General features: G+C 41.7%; 1 protein-coding gene across 1 annotated transcript; it reads right to left on the bottom strand.

The window, feature by feature from the left end:
* Positions 1-2,042: 2,042 nt before the first annotated feature.
* Positions 2,043-18,869, bottom strand: LOC311142121 (transgelin-2-like). The gene is made up of 5 exons (XM_084177710.1): positions 18,589-18,869; positions 3,614-3,801; positions 3,318-3,489; positions 2,961-3,063; positions 2,043-2,791 (listed from the first exon to the last, which is right to left on the bottom strand). The coding sequence occupies exons 2-5, from the start codon at positions 3,791-3,793 to the stop codon at positions 2,638-2,640; spliced, it is 609 nt and encodes a 202-aa protein (XP_084033836.1). The 5' UTR covers positions 3,794-3,801; positions 18,589-18,869; the 3' UTR covers positions 2,043-2,637.
* Positions 18,870-19,091: the final 222 nt, after the last annotated feature.

Below are 19,091 nucleotides of genomic sequence, written 5' to 3' on the forward strand. Positions count from 1 at the left end.
CGCAAGATCTCACCCCGTGGGGTCAAAATGATCACAAGAACGGTGAGCAAAAATCCCAGAACCACACGGGGGGACCTAGTGAATGACCTGCAGAGAGCTGGGACCAAAGTAACAAAGCCTACCATCAGTAACACACTACGCCACCAGGGACTCAAATCCTGCAGTGCCAGACGTGTCCCCCTGCTTAAGCCAGTACATGTCCAGGCCCGTCTGAAGTTTGCTAGAGTGCATTTGGATGATCCAGAAGAGGATTGGGAGAATGTCATATGGTCAGATGAAACCAAAATATAACTTTTTGGTAAAAACTCAACTCGTCGTGTTTGGAGGACAAAGAATGCTGAGTTGCATCCAAAGAACACATTTACATTTACATTTTAGTCATTTAGCAGACGCTCACCATACCTACTGTGAAGCATGGGGGTGGAAACATCACGCTTTGGGGCTGTTTTTCTGCAAAGGGACCAGGACGACTGATCCGTGTAAAGGAAAGAATGAATGGGGCCATGTATCGTGAGATTTTGAGTGAAAACCTCCTTCCATCAGCAAGGGCATTGAAGCTGAAACGTGGCTGGGTCTTTCAGCATGACAATGATCCCAAACACACCACCCGGGCAACGAAGGAGTGGCTTCGTAAGAAGCATTTCAAGGTCCTGGAGTGGCCTAGCCAGTCTCCAGATCTCAACCCCATAGAAAATCTTTGGAGGGAGTTGAAAGTCCGTGTTGCCCAGCGACAGCCCCAAAACATCACTGCTCTAGAGGAGATCTGCATGGAGGAATGGGCCAAAATACCAGCAACAGTGTGTGAAAACCTTGTGAAGACTTACAGAAAACGTTTGACCTGTGTCATTGCCAACAAAGGGTATATAACAAAGTATTGAGAAACTTTTGTTATTGACCAAATACTTATTTTCCACCATAATTTGCAAATAAATTCATTAAAAATCCTACAATGTGATTTTCTGGATTTTTTTTCGTCATTTTGTCTGTCATAGTTGACATGTACCTATGATGAAAATTACAGGCCTCTCTCATCTTTTTAAGTGGGAGAACTTGCACAATTGGTGGCTGACTAAATAATCTTTTCCCCACTGTACCTATATCTCCAGTAGTGTGGAGAAAGGGCCCCGCCAAAGACCCCAGAGTTCTCCTGTAATGACCAACCAGCTGCAGCAGGGTTAGATGGCAGAGAGAGTTGGATTTCATTGAAACGTATGTTACTATACTGCATATTAGTTCTGTACTTTATCATCCAGACTGTACAAATCATATTGAGAGTAGCCTACAGGAACTGTTCTAACCTCAATGTACATACCGGTATATAAATAAACCACAAAAGCCCGGTCTAACTATACTGAACAAAAATATAAATGCAACATGCAACAACTTAAAAGATTTGACTGAATTACAGTTCATATAAGGAAATCAGTCAATTGAAATGAATTCATTAGGCCCTAATCTATGGATTTCACATGACCAAGCAGGGGAGCAGCCATGGGTGAGCCTGGGAGGGCATAGGCCCACACACTGGGGAGCCAGGCCCAGCCAATCAGAATGAGTTTTTACCCACAAAAGGGCTTTATTACAGACAGAAATACTCCAGTTTCATCAGCTGTCCAGGTGGCTTGTTTCAGACGATTCCGCAGGTAGAGCCGAATGTGGAGGTCCTGGACTGGCGTGGTTACACGTGGTCTGCGGTTGTGAGGCCATACTGCCAAATTCTCAAAAATTGGCGTTGGAGGTGGCTTATGGTAGAGAAATGAACGTTACATTCTCTGGCAACAGCACTGGTGGACATTCATGCAGTCAGCATGCAAATTGCACACTCCCTCAAAACTTGAGACATCTGTGGCATTGTGACAAAACTGCACATTTTAAAGTGGCCTTTTGTCTCCAGCACAAGATGCACCTGTGTAATGATCATGCTGTTTAATCAGCTTCTTAATATGCCACATCTGTCAGGTGGATGGATTATCTTGGCAAAGGAGAAACACTAACAGTGATGTAAACAAATGTGTGCACAACATGAGAGAAAAGCTTTTTGTGCTAATTGAAAATGTCTGGGATCTTTTATTTCAGCTCATGAAACCAACACTTTACATGTTGAGTTAATATTTTTGTTCAGTATTGTTATCTTGCAGTGTAGTTCTTTGGTATCTATGTGTTGTAAAGAATGAGAAGCGTTTTTCAAATTAAACTGAACTTTATTTCAGAATCATTAATTATCAACATACAAAAATACTGAGCTCTTGAAAGGTGGCCCAACATTTGATTATTATTGACAGCATCTTACTGCATCTTTCCCAGTACAAACCCAGCATATTCTAGCAAAATGTCTCAAGACTTATTACCATCAGAGTGCAGTGTTAAAAGCAGTATCTAAATGGAATGTGTTTCTTTCCTATGTAGTCATGTCTATTCGGCATATTCAATAAAAACATGATTTTACAGACTTTGGTCACTAGGTTTCTGTGTGTGTATCTGTGCTTTGTGTACAAGTATGTTTTATGGTCCCCATTTTGGTCCAGTTTGTTGAGACTCTCCTGTTTGTTTGAGTTTACAGAGAGCTTCTGTCTCCAGTGACTGGCAGAGAGAGGGAGGAATGTACTGAGGTGTGGGGTGACAGGGCATTGTCATGTTTTAGGGGTTATTGTTTAGGATCTGCCTGGGTCGCCCGTACCCAGTCATGCCAGCCTGAGATGCCCCCTTGTTGGTGCCCATCTGCAGGCCGATGACGCTCTTGCCTTCATTCAGCTGGTCCTCTGAGAACTCCCGTCTGTTCTCCATAGATTTCCTGTAGACAGAAACCGTCATGTACAGCACACTACATTTACAGTCACTGTTCATATTGTGATCAAACAGTTCCCTTTATTACAGAAATGGGAGTATGCAGAGAGCTGTAAGAGATCAGTCTAATGACAGGACTGTTTCTACGGAGAGGACAGAATGAGGTTCTGACTCACTTATGGAACCAGTTGGGGTCTCCACGGTACGTCCCATCGTCCCTGGTGACAGCCATGCTTCCCAGGGCCATCAGGGTCCTCTGGACAGCAGCCAGGTCTTTCCCTACAGACACATGAATACACAGTAAGACATTAATACTGCACATCCAGACACTTGTTTAGTAAGAGGGACTGCAACTACTGTATAGCATAGTCTAAGAAACAGTGAATGCAGCTACTTTAGGCATGGTGAATAAGCAGCAATAGTATTTCAAATGCTCTGTATAGCATGCTAGTTGAACTGAGGATAGAGGTGATTTGTGTATGAAGTGTAATGTGGGAGGGTACAGCTGATGGCAGCTGGCTTGATGTACATACCCTCCCAGAGGTCGACTGTCTGGAACATGTCGGTCTTGGTGATGCCGTACTTCTCAGCCGCGTTGAGGAACTGGGAGATCTGCTCCATCTGTTTGAAAGCCATGCCTGAGCTCTGGATCTTCCTGATGGGCTTGTTCCCACTGGACAGGCTGTTGATCAGCTCACACAGCACCTGGAGAGGGGGAGAGAGGAAAAGTATTCACTACCTGTGCAAGACTGGCAGACAAATTCAAGCAAACCTACCTTCACACACACTCCCCCCACATCCACAAGGTATGAGAAAGATAGGCACTCACACATCCGTCCTTGAGCCAGTTCTGCCAACCGGTCTTGCCTGCCTCGGGTTGGCCCACTCCGGCTCCACACTGGGCGATGATCCACTCAGTCAGCCTCTCCTCCAGATCCTGGTCATACTTCTTATCGATCTTACTCTGCACCTCACGGCTCAGACCGTAGGAGGGACCTTTGTTTGCCATGACTGTTCCTGCAAGGAGAGAGATAGTTTCAGATAGGGCAGGCAAACATTGGTGTGTTGTCTTTGTTATTGACCATCCATACACTTCAGTTATATAGAAGCTAACATAAGGTAAAGACAAAGTATCTAAGACATAGTGTAAAAGAGATGGCTTACTCTAACCCCTAGTGTTAATATTTATTAGGATCCCCATTAGCTGCTGCTTTCTTCCTGGGGGTCTAAACAGGGTTAACACAATTATCACAACAAAACAACAGCCTACATAATAAATAAGATACATCATACAAGATATTACTCCTTGAAAGACTTTAACAACTGATGAACTGTTCAAAGGTATCATATTTATAAAGAAATAACAATACATGTATTTCCAGAGCAAGTTAAAACCCAAATACATTGGCAGCTTAAAACCGTGGCTCACCTAGGTTAAAATACAACCAACTAACAACGATTTGGGCACACCTATTTGAAATGGCAGGTGACCTAATTACCAGGGATAAAATCAGCTGTGTCAGTTAGCCACTTCATTAGTGCTTAGCCATTAGAAACAAATAAACAATTAAACACTTTAACACAATTTGCTGTAGAAGTTTGATATGGTGGATAAGTAAACTTAGAACTGTTGAAGTGACTGAATGAATAAATACATACACAAAACACAACTTGTTCTTAAATAAATAACTTGAATAAATATTTATACTTTGAGTAAATATGATAAACCAGAAATGTCTGTAGGTGAGAAGCAACTTCCTCACATAGAGAATACCATGAATACTGTGATAGGTTGTCTATGTGTAACAGTGGCAGTGTAACTATTTCAGACGATTCCGGAACAGTACTCACATTCATGTCCCTAGCCTGCCGACACCCTCAAAACTGGCCCTGAGTCAACACAAATAAGTCCGTAATCAGAGTCTGCTGATCTCTTTCTCTCTCTCTCTGTGTGTGTGTGTGTGTATAACATTTGTGTATATATGTGTCAGGCCCTCTGATCTTGAGTTCAGAACTTTTAACAGAGAGTCTAAATGCCTACCAACTTGAAGACTACTATGCCAGGGGGGCACATGGCCATAGTACAGACCACCAGATGGAGACTTCAAATCTAGACCTAATTCTTGGACTGTAGAATCGAAAAGTCTCAGTACCTGTGCTGGTATCTTGAACAATAACTATCCCAGAACCTCTCAGAGCTGGGGGTCAAAGGTTAAGGTTGTGTCTCTGTGAGCCTGCTGCTCTCATTGGCTCCTAGCTGCTTCCTGTCCTCCCCGGCCACACCCTGCTGTCTACATCCTGTTTGGCTCAGTCCTACCAGCTGGCTCTCCTCTGTCACTTCCTTCCTTCCTTCCTTTCTCACCGGGGTAGCTGTTACAGTTAACCTTCATTACTCACTCTGTTATGTGTTCTGACTCTTCTGTGTATTAGTGCCCAACAAAGGACACTGTGGCAAGTGGTAAACCCTATGGCCCAGTCCATACTATGCAATGTCTGTAAATACATAGAGCATTGTGCTAGCTAGATGATATTGTTGGGCTAAATGTCTACATCCGCAATTACCTTATGATCTTACTGTATGTCTCAAAGTGAGGCATAGTGAATATCCCCTCCCAACAGGACATTGTTCAAAAGATTACTCATGTTGCTGCATGGTGAGTAAGACATACAGTTGAAGTCGGAAGTCATTAAAACTTGTTTTTCATTCACTCCACACATTTCTTGTTAACAAACTATAGTTTTGGCAAGTCGGTTAGGACATCTACTTTGTGCATGACACAAGTAATTTTTCCAACAATTGTTTACAGACAGATTATTTAACTTATAATTCACTGTATCACAATTCCAGTGGGTCAGAAGTTTCCATACACTAAGTTGACTGTGCCTTTAAACAGCTTGGAAAATTCCAGAAAATTATGTCATGGCTTTAGAAGCTTCTGATAGGCTAATTGACATCATTTGAGTCAATTGGAGGTGTACCTGTGGATGTATTTCAAGGCCTACCTTCAAACTCAGTGCCTCTTTGCTTGACATCATGGGAAAATCAAAATAAATCAGCCAAGACCTCAGCAAAAAAATTGTAGACCTCCACAAGTCTGGTTCATCCTTGGGAGCAATTTCCAAACGTCTGAAGGTACCACGTTCATCTGTACAAACAATAGTACGCAAGTATAAACACCATGGGACCACGCAGCCGTCATACCGCTCAGGAAGGAGACTTGTTCTGTCTCCTAGAGATGAACGTACTTTGGTGCGAAAAGTGCAAATCAATCCCAGAACAACAGCAAAGGACCTTGTGAAGATGCTGGATGAAACAGGTAAAAAGGTTTCTATATCCACAGTAAAACAAGTCCTATATCGACCTAACCTGAAAGGCCGCTCAGCAAGGAAGAAGCCACTGCTCCAAAACCGCCATAAAAAAGCCAGACTACGGTTTGCAACTGCACATGGGGACAAATATTGTACTTTTTGAAGAAATGTCTTCTGGACTGATGAAACAAAAATAGAACTGTTTGGCCATAATGACCATCGTTATGTTTGGAGGAAAAAGGGGGAAACTTGCAAGCCGAAGAACACCATCCCAACCGTGAAGCACGGGGGTGGCAGCATCATGCTGTGGGGGTGCTTTGCTGTAGGAGGGACTGGTGCACTTCACAAAATAGATGGAATCATGAGAAAGGAAAATTATGTGGATATATTGAAGCAACATCTCAAGACATCAGTCAGGAAGTTAAAGCTTGGTCGCAAATGGGTCTTCCAAATAGACAATAACCCCAAGCATACTTCCAAAGTTGTGGCAAAATGGCTTAAGGACAACAAAGTCAAGGTATTGGAGTGGCCATCACAAAGCCCCGACCTCAATCCTATAGAAAATGTGTGGGCAGAACTGAAAAAGCTTGTGCGAGCAAGGAGGCCTTCAAACCTGACTCAGTTACACCAGCTCTGTCAGGAGGAATGGGCCAAAATTCACCCAACTTATTGTGGAAGGCTACCCGAAATGTTTGACCCAGGTTAAACAATTTAAAGGCAATGCTACCAAATACTAATTGAGTGTATGTAAACTTCTGACCCACTGGGAATGTGATGAAAGAAATAAAAGCTGAAATAAATCACTCTACTATTATTGACATTTCACATTCTTAAAATAAAGTGGTGATCCTAACTGACCTAAGACAGGGAATTTTTACTAGGATTAAATGTCAGGAATTGTGAAAAACTGAGTTTAAATGTATTTGTCTAAGGTGTATGTAACCTTCCGACTTCAACTGTGTAAGAGATATTATCAGTAGGAGCTAGAATTAACAGCAACATGCTCCTCCCCTCTCCTCTTTACTTGCCTCAAAAGTCAACATTCAGGTATCAGTTATCAAGCCACATTGATTCATGCTATTACAATAGTATTCAATCAGGTCTTGTGGCTATATAGCAGTGGAGGCTGCTGAGAGGGGGACGGCTCATAAGAATGACTAGGATGGAGCGAATGGAATGGCGAACACATAAACCATGTGTTTGATACCATTCCACTCATTCCGCTCCAGCCATTACCACGAGCACGTCCTCCACAATTAAGGTGCTACCAACCTCCTGTGCTGTATAGGGATATCAACGTGCAAAAGAAAAGGACAAGCAACTTAATACTGGCTTAATACTGTGTTTGGAAAGGAGGTGTAGGCACCGCTTGAGTGCATGTGTCAATGTCAGTGTGTGTGTGTATAGGAGCATAGTTGTATATGAAGACAGGCCCAATATGATAAATGTAGCATGCAGGTACACGTCTGTTTTTTCACAGATCTTGTATGTGATGTTTGAAATGGCACTGGCAAGCCAGACTACAGTGAAACTGGAGAGCCCATTCTCTGCCTTAAGCGCCTCAATGCTCTGCTTCCTGTTTTTGTGCAGAGTGAGAGAAACATCTGTGAGAGATCCTCTGATCTCTCTGGCCTTAACAACAATATACACACACACACACACAAATATTGATTGAGTTTCAGATTGGCCATGCTTGCATGTTAATTGTGCAATCCATTGTGTTAATAATTCTGTTTTGGCCAGGCCACAACTATCTTGATTCTTTCACAACAGAGGTCTGTCAAAGTTACTCAATATGAGTGGTTGCGTGCACTGCCGTACCGTTTGTGACAGTTGTTAGCATTTGTTTATGTTGGTCAGCTCTAATACTGAGAAAGCATTACTTCCTAATCCTAATTCACCAGCTGTCATCCAGTAGCTAATGACTCCCAGACCAGAGCTATTAGAGCTAATAGCTAATAGTTCCATGTCAGTGTCTCTCCTCACCCAGAGAAAAGCAGAGCAGTGTAGGGTTATTACTACATACAGTACCAGTCGAAAGTTTGGACGCACCTACTCATTCCAGGGTTTTTCTTTATTTTTTACTATTTTCTACATTGTAGAAAAATAGTGAAGACATTAAAACTATGAAATAACACATATGGAATCATGTAGTAACCAAAATAAGTGTTAAACAAATCAAAATATATTTGAGATTCTTCAAAGTAGCCACCCTTTGCCTTGATGACAGCTTTGCACACTCTTGGCATTCTCTCAACCAGCTTAATTTGTGGAATTTCTTTCCTTCTTAATGCGTTTGAGCCAATCAGTTGTGTTGTGACAAGGTAGGGGTGGTATACAGAAGATAGCCCTATTTGGTAAAAGACAAAGTCCATATTATGGCAAGAACAGCTCAAATAAGCAAAGAGAAACGACAGTCTATCATTACTTCAAGACATGAAGGTCAGTCACTCCGGAAAATTTCAAGAACTTTGAACGTTTCTTCAAGTGCAGTCGCAAAAACCATCACGCGCTATGATGAAACTGTCTCTCATGAGGACCGCCACAGGAAAGGAAGACCCAGAGTAACCTCTACTGCAGAGGATATGTTCATTAGTTACCAGCTTCAGAAATTGCAGCCCAAATAAAAGTTCAAGTAACAGACACATCTCAACAACAACTGTTCAGAGGAGACTGCGTGAATCAGGCCTTCATGGTCGAATTGCTGCAAAGAAACCACTACTAAAGGACACCAATAAGAAAAAGAGACTTGCTTGGGCCAAGAAACACGAGCAATGGACATTAGACCGGTGGAAATCTGTCCTTTGGTCTGATGAGTCCAAATTTGAGATTTTTGGTTCCAACTGACGTGTCTTTGTGAGACACAGAGTAGGTGAACGGATGATCTCCGAATGTGTGGTTCCCACCGTGAGGCATGGAGGAGGAGGTGTGATGGTGTGGGGGTGCTTTTCTGGTGACACTGTCCGTGATCTATTTAGAATTCAAGGCACACTTAACCAGCATGGCTACCACAGCATTCTACAGCGGTACGCCATCCCATCTGGTTTGCACTTAGTGGGATTATCATTTGTTTTTCAACAGGACAATGACCCAAAACACACCTCCAGGCTGTGTAAGGGCTATTTGACCAAGAAGGAAGCTGGTTAAGAGAATGCCAAGAGTGTGCAAAGCTGTCATCAAGGCAAAGGGTGGCTATTTGAAGAATCTCAAACATAAAATATATTTTGATTTGTTTAACTTTTTTGGTTACTACATGATTCCATGTGTTATTTCATAGTTTTGATGTCTTCACTATTATTCTACAATGTAGAAAATAGTAAAAATAAAGAAAAACTCTTGAACGAGTAGGTGTGTCCAAACTTTTGACTGGTACTGAATGTAATATGGGATGTGGAGGAAGAACCTGTTGTTCTCTTATCTGTCAGCCTAGTTATGTCACAACCAGAGCTTGTAACAGGGCACGACACTCAAATGAGTATGATATGTTACGTTTGGTATGGTTACATAAGATGGAAGGTTACTTAAAGCAGCAATATGTAACTTTTTGGGCGACCCGACCAGATTCACATAGAAATGTGTGTTATAGATCTGTCATTCTCATTGAAAACAAGTCTAAGAAGCGGTAGATCTGTTCTATGTGCGCTATTTCTATGCTTCCCTTTCTCAAGATTAGTTTTTGCATCTTTTACTTTCGGTTTTGTACACCAGCTTCAAACAGCTGAAAATACAATATTTTTGGTTATGGAAAATATATTTTAGATGGTACATTGATTTTCTACACTATACTTGCTTGTTTTGTCACATACAGTGGGGAGAACAAGTAGTTGATACACTGCCGATTTTGCAGGTTTTCCTACTTACAAAGCATGTAGAGGTCTGTAATTGTTATCATAGGTACACTTCAACTGTGAGAGACGGAATCTAAAACAAAAATCCAACCAGTAAGAATTCCGGCTCTCACAGACCTGTTAGTTTTTCTTTAAGAAGCTCTCCTGTTCTCCACTCATTACCTGTATTAACTGCACCTGTTTGAACTCGTTACCTGTATAAAAGACACCTGTCCACACACTCAATCAAACAGACTCCAACCTCTCCACAATGGCCAAGACCAGAGAGCTGTGTAAGGACATCAGGGATACAATTGTAGATCTGCACAAGGCTGGGATGGGCTACAGGACAATAGGCAAGCAGCTTCGTGAGAAGGCAACAACTGTTGGCGCAATTATTAGAAAATGGAAGAAGTTCAAGATGACGGTCAATCACCCTCGGTCTGGGGCTCCATGCAAGATCTCACCTCGTGGGGCATCAATGATCATGAGGAAGGTGAGAGATCAGCCCAGAACTACACGGCAGGACCTGGTCAATGACCTGAAGAGAGCTGGGACCACAGTCTCAAAGAAAACCATTAGTAACACACTATGCCATCATGGATTAAAATCCTGCAGCGCACGCAAGGTCCCCCTGCTCAAGCCAGCGCATGTCCAGGCCCGTCTGAAGTTTGCCAATGACCATCTGGATGATCCAGATGAGAAATGGGAGAAGGTCATGTGGTCTGATGAGACAAAAATAGAGCTTTTTGGTCTAAAATCAACTCGCCGTGTTTGGAGGAAGAAGAAGGATGAGTACAACCCCCAATAACACCATCCCAACCGTGAAGCATGGAGGTGGAAACATCATTCTTTGGGGATGCTTTTCTGTAAAGGGGACAGGACGACTGCACCGTATTGAGGGGAGGATGGATGGGGCCATGTATCGCGAGATCTTGGCCAACAACCTCCTTCCCTCAGTAAGAGCATTGAAGATGGGTCGTGGCTGGATCTTCCAGCATGACAACAACCCGAAACACACAGCCAGGGCAACTAAGGAGTGGCTCCGTAAGAAGCATCTCAATGTCCTGGAGTGGCCTAGCCAGTCTCCAGACCTGAACCCAATAGAAAATCTTTGGAGGGAGCTGAAAGTCCGTATTGCCCAGCGACAGCCCCGAAAACTGAAGGATCTGGAGAAGGTCTGTATGGAGGAGTGGGCCAAAATCCCTGCTGCAGTGTGTGCAAACCTGGTCAAGACCTACAGGAAACGTATGATCTCTGTAATTGCAAACAAAGGTTTCTGTACCAAATATAAAGTTCTGCTTTTCTGATGTATCAAATTACTTAAAGATCATACAATGTGATTTTCCGGATTTTTGTTTTAGATTCCGTCTCTCACAGTTGAAGTGTACCTATGATAAAAATTACAGACCTCTACATGCTTTGTAAGTAGGAAAACCTGCAAAATCGGCAGTGTATCAAATACTTGTTCTCCCCACTGTATATACTGAAATTAGGCGAACTATTAGAAATTTAGCAACCAGGAATTGGAGGAGCAATCTTTGCATAGTGCATCTTTAAGGCAAAAACAAGAGTAGGGTGGTTGGTCAGGGTATAACGCGAATGTCTAGCAACCCAAAGGTTGCGTGTTTGAAGCTCATCATTGACAACTTTAGCATTTCAGCTAATTAGCAACTTTTCAACTACTTACTACTTTTTTGCTACTTTGCAACTACTTAGCATGTTAGCTAACCCTTCCCCTAAACCTAACTTCTAGCCTAGCTAACATTAGTCGCCTAGCTAACGTTAGTCACCTAGCTAACATAAGAGTTAGCCACCTAACTAATGTTAGCCACAACAAATTGGAATTCGTAACATATCATACGTTTAGCAAATTCCTAACATATTGTACGAATTGTAATTCATAACATATCATACGAAATGGATCATGGACATCCACAAATTAATACATACCATACGAAACGTAACATATCATACTAATTGGAGTGTCTCGGATTTACATTTACTATGTTACGTCTACCCCTGAGTCCAGTTTACATTTCCATGTAGCCTCATGAGCACTAAAATGTTAAGTTCATAGGAACACATCAAATCTGGTGTCAAAAGAAAGCTAAGAGTCTATATTTATGTAAATTTTTCAACCATTTTCCATCCTAAACATTTGGAATAAGCAAAGGCTTTGAATTCTGGTCAAACAGATGGAAAAGTGGTCTTAGAAAACATCTAGTAGAAAAAGTTTTAAAATGTTATATAAATACATCAGAACACAATAATGTTGAAGTAAAGACCCCTGCAAACTAATATCAACATTTGCAGTGGCTTGCGAAAGTAGTCACCCCCCTTGGCATTTTTCCTATTTTGTTTCCTTACAGCCTGGAATTAAAATGGATTTTTTGGGTGTTTGTATCATTTGATTTACACAACATGCCTACCACTTTGAAGATGCAAAATATTTTTTCTTGTGAAACAAACAAGAAATAAGACAAATGTATTGAACATGAAATACAGAAATCTCGAATTTACATAAGTATTCACACCCCTGAGTCAATACTTTGTAGAGGCACTTTTGGCAGCTGTGAGTTTTTCTGGGTAAGTCTCTAAGAGCTTTCTACGCCTGTATCTTTGTAGTGACTGTGTGTATTGATACACCATCCAAAGTGTAATTAATAACTTCACCATGCTCAAAAGGATATTCAATGTCTGCTTTTTTTTTTCTTCATCCATCTACCAATAGGTGCCCTTCTTTGCGAGGCATTGGAAAACCACCCTGGTGTTTGTGGTTAAATCTGTGTTTGAAATTCACTGCTCGACTGAGGGACCTTACAGATAATTGTATGTGTGGGGTACAGAGATGAGGTAGTCATTCAATAATCATGTTATATACTATTATAGCACACAGAGTCCGTGCAATATATTATGACCTGTTAAGCACATTTTTACTCCTGAAATTATTTAGGCTTGCCATAACAAAGTGGTTGAATACTTATTGACTCAAGACATTTCATCTTTTCATTTTTAATTAATTTATAAACATTTCTAAAAACATAATTCCACTTTGACATTATTGGGTATTGTGTGTAAGCCAGTGACAAAAACATCTCAATGTAATCCATTTTAAATTCAGGCTGTAATACAACAGAATGTGGAAAAAGTCAAGGAATGTGAATACTTTTGGAAGTTACTGTAGTTAATTAAATGGTTACCCGGACTATCTGCATTGACTCTATCTTGCACTGACTCTATGCACACTATACACACACACACACACACACACACACACACACACACACACACACACACACACACACACACACACACACACACACACACACACACACACACACACACACACACACACACACACACACACACACACACACACACACACACACACACACACACACACACACACACACACACACACACACACTCATCATATGGTCCTCTGTAGCTCAGCTGGTAGAGCACGGCGCTTGTAACGCCAAGGTAGAGGGTTCGATCCCCGGGACCACCCATACACAAAAAAAATGTATGCACGCATGACTGTAAGTCGCTTTGGATAAAAGCGTCTGCTAAATGGCATATTATATTATTATTATTATATTATATTATATTATATTATATATAATTATATTATATATGCTGCTGCTACTCTTTTCTTTATTCTTACTCGTATTATTATCTATCCTGATGCCTAGTCACTTTACCCTGACTTTATTTACATATCTAACTCAAATACCTCGTACCCCTGCACATCGATCTGGTACTGGTACAACCTGTATATAGCTTCATTCTTGTGTATTTTATTCCTCTTTTATTTTAGTATTTCGTTTTTTTTTTTTACTCTGCATCGTTAGGAAAAATAACATTTTATTTGATTCAGGATACATCACCTTGAAGACAATGGCATTCATAATTATGCATTTCTGTATAGTACAGATCAGGGACCCATGATGTCATTCTGTTACCATCATTCTGTTACCGGGTGTTGATCCACTTCACTTACAGTAGTTCAATAACCAGAATAGACTTTTACAAACTCAAGGTGTCATATCATAGCTGACACCCTATTCTTTCTGCGGACATCTTTGAATCTTAATTCGGAGTAGATATTTAACATTTTTTGGAAAACGTGGTCACAAAAAAATGAGTGAGATTTTACCGTTGTTCCGTTACCAAACAGCAACCCTTGTAAATATCATCATAAATACCAGATTCTGCACTAACCAATCTGAAGGGCTGTTTCTCAATCTGACGATCTGCCTCAGAGCACTGTTTTAACATGCCCAGAGAGGATCCCCTTCAACTCAGTACAGAGTAGTGATGGACATTCTGAGTATTTTCAGTGTGCCAGCTCATTTGTCTCCGTTCAGCTAAAATAACCATTCATTTGGCTCCCAACCGGCTCTTCGTTCAGTGGCATAAAAATGTACCTAAAACCATGAAAAAAAATAGCAAATGTAAAGCCTAAAAAGTTGCCTGCCATTATGGCAGGTCGTGACATGTGAGTTCATATACATTTTTACCTGACCAAATTATTAGATGGCCTGCACACTCTAAAAATGTGTGTGGACCAGAAAAAGGCTCACTCCTCACTATCTATTGTTCCTGCAGTGAGGAATGACATTCGTCAGAGAATGTTTTTAGAATTTATCTGCAGATAATCATTATCTGGAGCTCAAAAAGCTGTAGTAACAGAATGCAAATCAGGGAGCCAAATGAATGACTCTTTCATGCAATTTGGGTCCCGACATTCACCATAAAGAGACGTTCAAAAAGTGCAGTTTGTTCGCGATTGACCCATCACAAGTACAGAGACACATCACTGGCTGGATCAGGCCTTCTCAACATGGAGGCTCTTGATTGGCTGATGAGGACTGTTATGGGTTAAGGGCAGGGGCAGTTAGATTACTACAGATACCCCTGACCTTCCCAAATCTCACTCAAACCTTATAGCATGTTCCTAACAGGTTCTATAAACTGTGTGAAAAGCCTTGGGTTAAAACTGTCTGTGTGCTGCATCACAGAACCTGAATAAATCCATGTGTGATTGAGAGTTCATAGATCTGTTTACTGCACTTTTTTCCAGGAAGGCAAAAGAGGAAGGAGAGGAGGGCTGCTAGCAAAGTCTGCTATTGTATACACATGGAGGGGGAGGAGGGGAGCAGGTTAGAGCTGTTGGGTCCTGACAGGGCCAGGCCTTCTGCAACAGGCCCAGACCAGGTTTCTCTAAACAACAGTCTTGTCACGAATTCATCCGAGGCTGCCCCTCCTCCTTGCTCGGGCAGGTTTTGGCGTTCGTTGTCACCGGCTTACTAGCCACTACCGCTCCATTTATCATCACTCCATTTGTCTTGTCTTGTCTTGTCAATCACACACACCTGGGACTCATTCCCTCATTAGTCTGTGTATAAGTGTTCCCTCTGCCCCCTTGTCCTTTGTGAGTGATTGTTCGTTGTGAGAGTGAGTAGCTCGGTTGAGCTACTCTTTACTTGTATGCAGCCAAGGTTGATTTTCCCTTGTGCTAGTTTCGTTCTGTCGCTATATGCGCTACATTATTGTACACTGAATAAAGTCTTGATTTCGGTTTTTTACCTCCTGCGCCTGACTCCATCATTCACACCTCATCACAAGTCTGCCCTTACTCAGCCTGTAAAGCCATCTTTACCTCCTATTACCCAATATGTGCTCTGTGTCCTCACTCAAACGTGGCTCAATCATTACTGTTACAGGTGACATTATTACAGGGATGTGAAACAGAGTGTGAAAGCTACTGGGGTCACTGAACAAAAGATCCATCATTCAATGTTTCCAACGCAACTTGTAAATGTTATGTCACAGTGTTTTCAGGGCATCCACTGAAACATCCACCGTTATCTTGACCCCTGGACATACCAGCATAGTTAATCCCTTACATGTACAGTTTTACTCCCATACCACAGCTCCACTGAAGACTGGTACCAGCAGATAGACAGGGAATGAAGAGGCACCATGTGTTACACAACACTCTCTGACCACATGTTGCGATAGATACCCCTGTCTCCATCTCAAAGATACAGTGCCTACATCATGAGAAAGAAAGCCCCCTATATCGTTCCATGAATTTGTCTTGCATGGAGCTGCCCGTTTTAAACAGGGGTGTAGCTAGTGTGTGCAGTCAGGTCACCCGTGATGCAAGTCATTATTCGACGTCCATCCATGTCTGAGGACATCGGGAGATGACCTGGAAACCAGCCACTAAGGGCAACAGTGAGCGCCGTTACCTTCAAGAAGGTTTCGGTTTTGCTAGGGTGTTGTGGAAGGGGATGGTGGATGGATGTAAGCATCTGCTTCTGATTCCAAAGGTTGCAACTTTGAATCCAGTGATAGAAAGTTGTTTTTGAGATTTTTCTTCTAAGCCTATCCCAAACCTTAACCCTTACCTTAGCCATTCGGAGTTAATGCCTAACCTTAAGATTTTGGAGTTAATGGCTAAACTTAACCTTAAAAACTTTGAAATTGGACATTTGAGAAACATGGATGAACGTCTAATTCTGACGTGAGACTGTGAGAGCTAGTTGAATGTGTGTGTGTGAGAGTGAAGAGAGCAGGACTTGATAAGAAGCAGGATCTGATAGTGAACAGGATCCATCTGATAGAGCCTCTCTGGGCAGAGTGAAGAGAGACTTTGTACACATGAACTGAGGACAATTCCATGGTAACAAATTGATGCTTAGACTCAGATTTTTCATTTCAAAATGTATGTCAAACAAAAAACAATGCTTGCAAAGTTAAACAAACCATACAACTGTATGCACATTTACTTGAAGAACAGTGCAGATGCAAAGTTTGGTAACAGAATGACGGCACAAACAGCACAAACCTTCATTTTTGTTATCAAACTTTGCATCTGCACAAGTTCTTGTGCATAGAGTTGTATGGTTTGTTTAACTTTGCATCAATGTTTTTTGTTTGACATACATTTTAAAGTGAAAAATCTGAGTCTCAGCATCATTCTGTTATCGTGGAATTAATTAATTAGATGCAAACAATGCAGAGACTGAGTGGGAGAGGGCAGGATGTGTGTGGGTCAGTGGAGGCTCCTCAGAGGAAGGGGAAGACCATCCTCAGTGAATTTCATAAAACTAAAAATAATTAAACATTTAAAAAGTTATTCTTTTTAGACAAAACGATACTAAATATATTCACGTCATCAAATAATTGATTAAAACACACTGTTTTGCAATGAAAGTCTACAGAAGCCTCAACAGCACTCTGCAGGGTAGCACCATGGTGTAGCCGGAGGACAGCTAGCTTCCGTCCTCTTCTGGGTACATTGACTTCAATACAAAACCTAAGAGGCTCATGGTTCTCACCCCCTTCCATAGCCTTACACAGTAATTATGACAACTTCCAGTGGACATCCTCCAACCTATCAGAGCTCTTGCAGCATGAACTGACATGTTGTCCACCCAATCAAAGGATCAGCGAATTAATCTAGTACTGAAAGCATTAGCTACAGCTAGCTAGCACTGCAGTGCATAACATGTGGTGAGTAGTTGACTCAAAGAGATAGAAAGACAATAGTTGAACAGTTTTGAACAACTTAAATTCTTCAAAAATGAAGGAGAACCGAGAGAGAGAGAGCTATATTTCGTCATTTTTTAAAACTTTCACTTGCTTAGCTAGCATATGCAGCTAGCTAGTTTAGCCTACTCAAACACCTGGCTCAAACAGTGGGATGCTATGTTAGCTAGCTGCCTATGACTATCCAACACAACACTGGAACTCTTCCAAGTCAAGGTAAGCTTTTGGTTTTACTAATTTATGGCCACCGGGGCCAGCTGGTGTAACTGCTAAACTGCTTACTGACTGTACTGCATGATTGTAGTGGGTTTACTTACACGTTAGTTCTATTAGCTATGTTGACTAGGATTTTACTTGAGCTAATATGGTGACTACGATGTAGGCTGTGTGTAGCTGCTATGAAAGTGAACTGTGTTTACGTGTGATCAGAGGTGTATTCATTCCGCCGATTCTGTTGTTTCTTAAACGGAAGCAAACGAAACGGGGATAAACATACCTGAATTTGTCCAATAGAAGCTCTCGTTTGCAACTGTTGGACTAATGGTTACACCCTAGATCAGCTAGATGCAGGCAAGAGTGTGCAAGGCGGTATTGAATGTGTCACTGTCTGTCCATGTGTCACTGTCTGTCACCTCAAATTTCTCTCGACCTGTGTGCACCTGCTGTACGTTGTAAACGTTCATTCATAGGCTAAGTTGTAGCAACCTCATGATGGGTATAGGGAAAACGTGAGTATCATGTAGTAGCCTAAACCTTTCACTGTTACATTGAACTGGCTGAATGGAATATGAATGGAGAAAAAAAATCATCCTCATCTTAAATGGCACTGACCGTGTGGGTGTGTGTGTTTAGAGGCTGAATATAAAAAAAGATTAAGACAGGTTTTCCCCCATGTGAGTATGTCTACAGCCTTTTCGCCCTCTCTCTCTCATCCATGTAATCCTAAAATAGAGTCCAAAACTATAGAACACTGTCAGTAGCATCTTACCAAGCATGCTAGAGAAAGTACTTGACACCATTTTGACAATGTCTGATACACCAGGAAATGTAACAGTATGAATAAGAGACAAATGTGTTAAGAAGGAGCCAGGTATGTACTTACAGTGTTTAGTTGGGAGCAGCTTTAGTTGTACAGATGCGTGCAAGTGGCTTCGGGCCTGTGTTTCTGTGAGCTGGTGTAAAATTGTTCCTCTCTTCTCCTTTACAACAGAGTACAGAGTCTGCTCTCAGGGAGTGCCGGCTTAAAAAGAACAAATACGTTTGTCTGAAATGACTTCACCACATTCAAGAGAAAAGGCGAGTGAGAGAGAGAGGGGAGGAGGGGAGAGGAAAGAAGGGGAGGAGGAAACCACAGCCTTAAAAGGATATGGGCTTTTTTTCTCTAGATTTTTCTATGAGCTTCCAGTCCTCTTATTTCATTCTATGACACATCTTTTTTATTTTCTCTCTCTTTTCACCCCTGTAAGTGTACCTCCTTATTTGGGAGCAGGACAGGGAGAGAGAGGGCTGCTGCCGAAGGGATTGGTTTGGTCAACTTGAGGAATTCTCCAAATAACTCCATCTACCACTTTGTCTAGAGAACAGAAGGAGGGAGGAAGGAGGGAT

Source organism: Coregonus lavaretus (assembly GCF_964263955.1).
Source record: "Coregonus lavaretus genome assembly, chromosome: 15".
Taxonomy (NCBI): Eukaryota; Metazoa; Chordata; class Actinopteri; order Salmoniformes; family Salmonidae; genus Coregonus; species Coregonus lavaretus.

Coding starts and splice junctions, on each gene's coding strand:
- LOC311142121 (XM_084177710.1), bottom strand. CDS start 3,793: ATGGCAAACAAAGGTCCCTCCTACGGTCTGAGCCGTGAGGTGCAGAGT. Junction 3,490..3,613: donor ACTGGCTCAAGGACGGATGT/GTGAGTGCCTAT, acceptor CCCCCTCTCCAG/GTGCTGTGTGAGCTGATCAA. Junction 3,064..3,317: donor GACAGTCGACCTCTGGGAGG/GTATGTACATCA, acceptor ATGTGTCTGTAG/GGAAAGACCTGGCTGCTGTC.